The sequence below is a fragment of the Macrobrachium rosenbergii genome, chromosome 3 (assembly GCF_040412425.1).
Source record: "Macrobrachium rosenbergii isolate ZJJX-2024 chromosome 3, ASM4041242v1, whole genome shotgun sequence".
In the NCBI taxonomy this organism is placed as follows: Eukaryota; Metazoa; Arthropoda; class Malacostraca; order Decapoda; family Palaemonidae; genus Macrobrachium; species Macrobrachium rosenbergii.
The window spans coordinates 38303921-38312914 of NC_089743.1; the positions used below are offsets into that span (position 1 = coordinate 38303921).

Sequence of the window (8994 nt, forward strand, 5' to 3'; positions counted from 1 at the left end):
CCAAAACACGATACATGAAAAAATGTATAAACTCAAACAGTATTGTACAGTATAAAACTAAATACCCACTCACTCCTACAATTTTATCTTTCAGTAACTTCAAAAACGACTAAAGCCCGAAGTCTTTTGAGCAAAGAAACCGCCGATAAAACAAGAAGAACGCGAGAGGAGAGAAATCTCAGGTACAGTTCGGGGCTGAAATTACCTTGGAAGCGAAAAAGAACTGGAATGTAATAACATAAGACGCAGCTATTGGATTCTTTGTCGACCTCCTTCTCTCTCAGGTCTCGAAAGCATTTGAACGCTTTTGGCTTTGGTGAAGCCATGACAGAGAGAGAGAGAGAGAGAGAGAGAGAGAGAGAGAGAGAGAGAGAGAGAGAGAGAGAGAGAGAGAGAGAGAGAGCCCGCAGGAGCACTCGAAAGGACAAAATCAAAAGTGTAATCCAGGAGGTAAAGAAAAGACTTACACTTTTAGCAATCGTTTTGCGAGAGAGAGAGAGAGAGAGAGAGAGAGAGAGAGAGAGAGAGAGAGAGAGAGAGAGAGAGAGAGAGAGAGAGAGAGGGAAAGACAAGATGCAGGAATAGCCGAATATTCAGTCTTAAAAGAGTGTTTCAGAACACGTAGAAAAGATTTATACTTTTAACAATCGTTTTGCAAGAGAGAGAGAGAGAGAGAGAGAGAGAGAGAGAGAGAGAGAGAGAGAGAGAGACAGACAGACAGACAGACAGAGATTGCACAAACAGCCGATTATACAATCTTAAATAGTCCTTCAGTAAACGAAGGAAAAACATCCTTTTTAACAACCTTTTGTACAGTTTTATCTTTAAATATATGTACATATACATAACTGTGGATTTGTTTCTCCATTTTAAGACTCATAATGATTATAATGGATGGAAGAGTATAAATAAGATCTAGATCTGAAACTAAAAAGTCTAAACATATCGGTCTCGGTTTGAATATCATGAATAAGTTAGTATTACCACTTTTTTTATATTCTAACGATACAAAACCCGAAGGTAATCGTTATATTACACTTTTAGATATCCATTTTCAGTTTTTTCACCAGTTATTGAAAACTGATATTGGTTTTACCGAATTTTTCGTTCTGCACTAATAATATTTATTACAAATGTTATGAGTGAAGGAATACAACCATAAAGAAGTATTAAAATCTAACTTACTATTAATTGGTCATAATTTTTCACACAAATATACATACAATTTTTAATTTATCGTGATTTTCTGTTCTTCCCATTTTCAACAAAATTACTTATGGATTAATACTAGAGAGTCACACGCCTATTCAAATGAATAAATGCTTTCTTACACACTCACATACACACACACATAAACACATAAAACACGAGTGTATACACTCACATTGTATGAACATTCACTTAGACACTCACCCACACACGCACACACTCTCTCAGAAAACACGTGTATATAAAATTACATTGTATAAGCATTCTCTTATATACTCACCCTTACGCAAAGACATACAAAACACGTATATATACATTCACATTGTATAAACATTCACTTAAACACTCACCAAACACACACACATACAAAAACACATGTATATAGACTCACATTGTATAAACATTCACTTACACACTCACTAAACACACACACATACACAAAACACCCGTGCATACAGTCACATTGTATAAACATTCAACCACACTAAAACACCCACCCACCCACACACATACACACACGCACACACACACATAAAACACGTGTGCATACGTCGAAAGAATCATCCGTAAAGGGAGCAGAAGCACAAATGAACTGCAATTTGTATCTGTAAAGACATAATACCGTCCCAGAGTTTGCATATCAAACGAGTCCCAGCACCATCCTGCGAATGGATTTCGTGGGACAAGCATACAAACCCGAGCGAATATTCGTCGAGAGTTGCGCTTGTAGTATTTTGGAACATACTTATAATGTTTTAAGCTAGATAATTGTGTTTTAACTATACAGAATGGTTTTGGTACTCAAGCTGAAGAGGGTGGTAAGGGTTAAAACGAAGAGTATTAGTCGGTTAGGATTAGTAAGGTGAAATACTTTGACGTAATCTTTTTTTAAAATCAGTTATATATAATATGTATATATATATATATATATATATATATATATATATATATATATATATATATATATATATATATATATATATATATACATACATACACACACACACACACACACACACACACATATATATATATATATATATATATATATATATATATATATATATATATATATATATATATATATATATATATATAAATCATCAACACACAATCACGTGTGGAACAGAAATAAATTTCTGACTCCAGGATCGAACCCAGGTCTCTCAGGTGGAAAGCAAGGGCGTATTAGCAGCAACATCATCTTGAATTTCTTCAAGATGTGTTGGCATGGTCAGGGGGCCATAACAACCACCGAAACCGTCTAGACGACGTCCATGGCAGTGACAGTCTTCCTCTTGGCGTGTTCGGTGTAGGTGACGGCATCCCTGATGACGTTCTCGAGGAATACTTGAGCACCCCACGAGTTTCTTCGTAGATGAACCGGAGATACGCTTTACGACGGATGGCAGGCTTGGTGATACCTGGATGTTGTCGCGAAGCACCTTCCTGTGCCTCTTGGCTCCTCCCTTTCCGAGACCCTTGCCTCCCTTGCCGCGGCCAGTCATTTATGCTGTTGCTCTAGCGTGTGTCTGGTTGCAACTGAATGCATTCTGGCCTTGTGGATAACGAAGAGTTGCTTTCCACCTGAGAGACCTACTATCCCGAACTCCTATATATATATATATATATATATATATATATACACATACACACACATATATAATATATATATATATATATATATATATATATATATATATATATATATATATATATATATATATATATATATATATATATATATGATATGATGAATACTTAACTTAAACAGTCCATACATTCGTAAACAAGTACAGAATTTAATTGCCATACAGAAGTCTAGACACGAAAATTTCTTCTTAAGTTATGCTTTTTACATAGCCTGGGATAGAAGATTTATTATCCTTTCGAAATCACTCAATGGGAAGAGAGTCGAGGAAAGAAGAACTCCTAGTTCTTTTAGCTCTCCAAATTTCTTTTAACATAAAATAAGAACCGTTTTCTGGCCTTTTCACATAAGGGCCAGCCTCCTTTGCTATGCAAATCATTCGTCTGAAATGGGGAGATTTTGGTGATTGAAGTTGCAGCCAAAATCGATGGTTCCTGGCGTGTTACCTAACGACATCTGTTGTTATTATCATCATTATTAATATTCAGAAGATGGCCCCCATTCATATGGAAGAATCCCACAGTGGCCATTGAACTGAAATTTATTCTTCCAAAGAACATGGTGTTCATTTGAAATAAACTAACAGATAGTAATGGGAAATACAGAGAGAAGAGGTCGCTTGTTAAAAAATAAAAAAAAATAAATGAACAAATTAATAAATAAATAAAAAAAATTAAGAAAATTATTAAAATACAAGAATTGAATTAGGGTAATAATGCATTGCGTTTTTGCTTGAACTTCTGAAGTTATAAAATATATAATAAGGAGACCCACAATTTACAATTTTCATCGTTCATTTTTTCCAAGATTTTTGAATGTCAAAAGGTTGCCAATTACCTCTTGATCTTATTTGTATATTATTCACATAGAGACAATTTTCTTCATGTCTGTCTAATTAATCTTTATTAATATATGAATTATTTATGAAGATTAGGGCCATGAAGCCAAGCACTGGGGAATTTTCAGCCATTCAGCACCACAGACAGTGGAAAGAATGAGTTGGAGAGGTTGGACAGCATGGTAGGGAGATCCAGGTGATAAAGGAGATGAAGTGCGAGGATCTAGAGGTGGAACTTCGGGAAAACCCGGCAAATGTACCAAGAAGCAATAGTCAGAGAGGTTGGACAGCAAGGTGGAAGAAAGGAAGCAGAAATGAAGGTCAAATTGAAGGCTAAAAAGTGGGTGCAGCTCTGGGCTGAAGGGACACTGGCTTATGCTAATACGTTCTTGAAAATCAGCTTTCTCTATCAGCTGTAATATACTCTTAAATATATATATATATATATATATATATATATATATATATATATATATATATATATATATATATATATATATATATATATATATATATATATATATATATTAGTAAAAAAATAATTATACAGTCAGGAAAAGATACCAAAAAAATGGAAAGTTTTATTGTGCCTATCTGTAAAGAGGAGGGTGATATCCAGGATTGTGCAAACTACAGAGGAATAAAGCTAATGTCTCACACCATGAAAATCTGGGAAAGAATAATGGATCAAAGAATTAGAGAAGAAACATCGGTAGGTGAAGAACAGTTTGGTTTCATGCCAGGAAGAGGAACGACAGATGCAGTGTTTGCCCTGCGACAGATGGTGGAAAAACCCCGGGAAAAGCATAGAAGACTGCACATAGTATTCATAGATCTGGAAAAGGCATATGACAGAGTCCCACGCCAAGAGGTTTGGAGGTGTATGCGAGTAAAGGGAACACCGGAGAAGTATGTGAGGTTGGTCCAAGATATGTATGAAGGAGCAAAAACGCAGGTTAGAAGCAGTGTTGGTTTAACTGAATGGGTACCAGTAAGAGCTGGTTTACATCAGGGATCTGCTTAAGTCCATATCTTTTTGACCTGATAATGGATGTGCTGTCTCAAGGAATAAGAGATCAATTCCCCTGGTGCATGTTGTTTGCTGATGACATCGTGTTATGCAGCACCAACAGAGGGGTAGTGGAGTCAAAACTAGGGCAATGGAGGAAGGTACTGGAAAACAGGGGATTAAAGATCAGTAGGAAGAAGACAGAATACCTAAGTTGTAATGAAAATCAAGACTCCAAGATTAGTATGGAAGGGACAAGGTTGAACCGAGTAGAAAAATTTAGGTATCTTGGTTCAACAGTGGCTGATGATGGAAATTTGGATGTAGAATTAACACAGAGTGCAGGCTGGTTGGAAAAATTAAAGAGAGATGTCAGGTGTCTTGGGGATAGCAGAATCAACATAAAGGTTAAAGAAAGAGTGTATAAGACAGTAGTGAGACCAGCTATGATATATGGAGCAGAAACATGGCCGGTATGAGAGTGCAAAAGAAGAAACTGGATGCGGTAGAGATGAAAATGCTCAGGTGGATGCGTGGATTAACAAAACTGGATAGGATCAAAAATGAAAGAAAAAGAAGAACTACTAAAGTCGTGGAACTATCAAAGAAAGCCCAGGAAAGAAGACTGCAGTGGTATGGCCATGTGATGGGAAGGGATGAGACATGTGTGGGGAGGAGAGTGATGCAGATGAAGGTGCATGGTAGGAGAGCAAGAGGAAGACCGAAGCGAAGGTGGATGGATGTAGTTAGATGAGATCTGAGAGTCAAACAATTGTTAGAGGACGATGTCCTTTGACCGAACCAGGTGGTGGAAAGCTGTCAGAAACATCGACCTCACATAGAAGTGGGAAAAGATGCAGAGAAAGAATGTTATATATATATATATATATATATATATATATATATATATATATATATATATATATATATATATATATATACATACATATACATACATATACATACATACATACATATATATATATATAATATATATATATATATATATATATATATATATATATATATATATATATATATATATATATATATTTTGTACTCACAATGATAACAGAAGGTGAAACCAGAGAGGAAAAAGGAAATAGAATTCTTAATTTGTCCCAACAGTATATCATATATTCTTAATTTGTATAACAGTATCAGGCCTCCTCCGGGGAACTTTATTGTCAATAAAGTTCCCCGGAAGAGGGTCATGGAAAAAAAAACTATTGGGACAAATTAATAACTCTATTTCATTCTTCCTCTCTGGTTTCTCCTCGTTTTCGCCGTGGAGTGCGTCAAGATATTTCATATTCGTGACTGAGAAGAATACAACTTAATATATATATATATATATATATATATATATATATATATATATATATATATATATATATATATATATATATATATATATATATATATATATATATATATATATATATATATATATATATATATATATATGTGTGTGTATGCATATAAATTTGTATTTATTTCTGCCTGCATTCTCATTTAAGCAGTAATATATTTACCAGCAATGTACTATGATACGAAGTAATATAAACAGTCTAAGTACTATTTCCTCTCCTAATTTCATATCAAACATCGTATTATCTAGCACCTAATTAAATTTATCTTTCCTAGTCTTCAGTTTACAAGAAATATTGTGTAATTTACAGACTGACTTAGTGATCACCCAGAGCGGACATCTAAACATGCTTTAAACATGTCACTGTTCCCTTATCTTATCTCTCGATATAAATCTTAATATCTCTTTTTATGTTTTCAAGACGAGGTGGCCGAGTGGTTAAGGCGTTGGACTGCTAATCCAATAGGGTCTCCCTGCGTGGGTTCGAATCCCATCCTCGTCGAAGAATGAATTTTCTGAATAATAATCGTTCGAGCCCCATGTCATTGTTTGGATAACATGATGTGTTTGGATTCCCTAGAAAGACCTGCACGTATCTGTTGGCTCGAGAGGTGAATTAAGTACCTGTTTGTTGATCGATTGTTGCGGATAGCATCCGGGATAGAAGGAGAAAGCGAAACAGAGAAGACTATTAATAGACATGAGTTATCAGGACATCGTGAAAATGTATGATTTACAAAATCGCAAATGATTGGCCCTGGACGAAGCAATCCTCATTTCACGATGATGAAATGCATCTCTCTCTCTCTCTCTCTCTCTCTCTCTCTCTCTCTTTCTATCGTTCCCACTTGTTTTTCCAGTGGCTTCGATATCGTAAGAATATTAAATTAAATCCGTTTATTAGACATTTTCTCTCTCTCTCTCTCTCTCTCTCTCTCTCTCTCTCTCTCTCTCTCTCTCTCTCTCTCTCTCTTCTCCAAAGGCTGCGATATAGTAATACAAAATACCAAATGGAGTTTCTCTCTTATGAAAATAACTGGAAAATTTATAATCATAAATTAAGTTTACCATAGGATATAGTAGACTTAATAAATTTTTCAGAAAGATGATTTTAAAAGGACAATTAAATCTCCACTCATCATATTTCAATTTATAGGGTTTTGCTGTTTATAAAATCAACTCAAATATTGTCTAAGAAAATATAAATTATTTACACTAAATTTTCAGAAAGATGATTTTAAAAGGACTGTTTGTTAAAAATCAGAAATTGAGAAATATATAGAGAGAGAGAGAGAGTGAACAGAATTGAGAGAGAGAGAGAGAGAGAGAGAGAGAGAGAGAGAGAGAGAGAATTTGCTGTAATGTGTGGTAGCTTTGCACCGACTAACAATGAACGGCACTCAGAATATTTCAGAATCTGCAGTTCAACAGAACGCGCACAAATTAATATGGAAGTAGAAGGGGCAATTAGAGCCACAGTTGTCTTCCATTTTCTATTTAAATCCAAACTACAGGCAAAGCAGACCATGGAATAACGGAAAAGAGAGACTAGGACCCGAACATGCTGCACTTTCAAATTATTCTGTTGATTTAAAAAGGATTCACAAAACTATTACATGTTAAGAAACTTCGACAGAAACGTAACAATGGTAGATAATTTTCTTTTAGATTTATGTTGTAAATAGAACAAAACTTATGTTTAAAGTGATATACAGATTTAATTAGAACACCAGTTGATATAAACATATCACGGAGAAGTATATTAAAAGAATACAAAAAAATGAAAGTGGAAAATAACATAAAAGACAGTACAATACATGTATTTTTCTACGTTTAAAATCTCAAATAAATTTTTACGATTCTATCATCATCCAAAGCTCAATTATTTACATTCTCCTCTTTCATACCATTACTCTGAGACACATAACCAACTAAACAGTATAAAAGCAGTAAAGAGTTTTATTCTTTTAGTCAACAAAGTGACTCTTCAAACGGTCCAACCCTTTGATTAAGATGTGCAAATGCAGACGATGCTTTGGGAGCAAGCAAAAACAAGCACACAGAGGATTCTTTGGGAGCGAGCAGGACTGCATCGGCCATTAGACATTTTATATCCTTTTCATTTGCTTATCCTTTGAGCTACAAAGGATATCGCCACCAGCTCTTACGACCTACAAAGCTACATTTCCATTTTTTTTTTTTAACCACAGGAACAGTCGAGAACAAAAGTAGTGGAAATACGAGAACTCTCTCTCTCTCTCTCTCTCTCTCTCTCTCTCTCTCTCTCTCTCTCTCTCTCTCTCTCTCTCTCTCTGGGTCTCATAACTTGGTTGTAGCACCTAAGTGGGTGACTTGTATTCGAATCCTAAGACGGAGCTAAGCATTGAATATTAATCTAATTGCTGGTCGACTGCTGAGGGCCACAGCTTGGTTGGAGAGGGAGAGAGAGAGAGAGAGAGAGAGAGAGAGAGAGAGAGAGAATTCTGTAGAGTTGAATATTCATTACTCCACCAAGGATGTATACCATCAAAACGGGAGGACCTCGACGAGGTAATCCTAGCCTCACTGGACTGAAACCATTCAAAAGATATCCATAAGAAAGGACCTTCTCTCTCTCTCTCTCTCTCTCTCTCTCTCTCTCTCTCTCTCTCTCTCTCTCTCTCTCTCTCTCTCTCTCTCTCCAAAAGGATCGAGGCCTCAATTTTATGATTATTGTATATTCAAAGCACACCAAAGGATCTGCTGATATATGAGACTTAGATTTCCTTCTCTTTATCATATTCAAATACTACCATACAATAAAGTATACGTTTCAGATGGGAATTATTTTTAGTGTAGCCATATATATATAATTTAAAAAGTAAGATAGAGAAGAGGCATATGGAGAAAATATGGATGAAACTTTGTAATGAATA

General features: G+C 35.2%; 1 protein-coding gene and 1 non-coding gene across 2 annotated transcripts; one reads left to right on the forward strand and one right to left on the reverse strand.

Moving 5' to 3' along the window:
* Nucleotides 1–2375: 2375 nt before the first annotated feature.
* Nucleotides 2376–2717, reverse strand: LOC136850904 (histone H4-like). Its single transcript, XM_067124921.1, has one exon. The coding sequence runs from the start codon at nucleotides 2715–2717 to the stop codon at nucleotides 2376–2378; it is 342 nt and encodes a 113-aa protein (XP_066981022.1).
* A 3782-nt stretch (nucleotides 2718–6499) lies between these two features.
* TRNAS-GCU (transfer RNA serine (anticodon GCU)) lies at nucleotides 6500–6581 on the forward strand. Its single transcript has one exon. It is a non-coding gene; the product is annotated as a tRNA-Ser (tRNA).
* The last annotated feature ends 2413 nt before the right edge of the window (nucleotides 6582–8994 follow it).

Excerpts from the sequence above, each read along its gene's own strand:
- LOC136850904 (XM_067124921.1), bottom strand. The coding sequence starts at position 2,717 with ATGACTGGCCGCGGCAAGGGAGGCAAGGGTCTCGGAAAGGGAGGAGCC.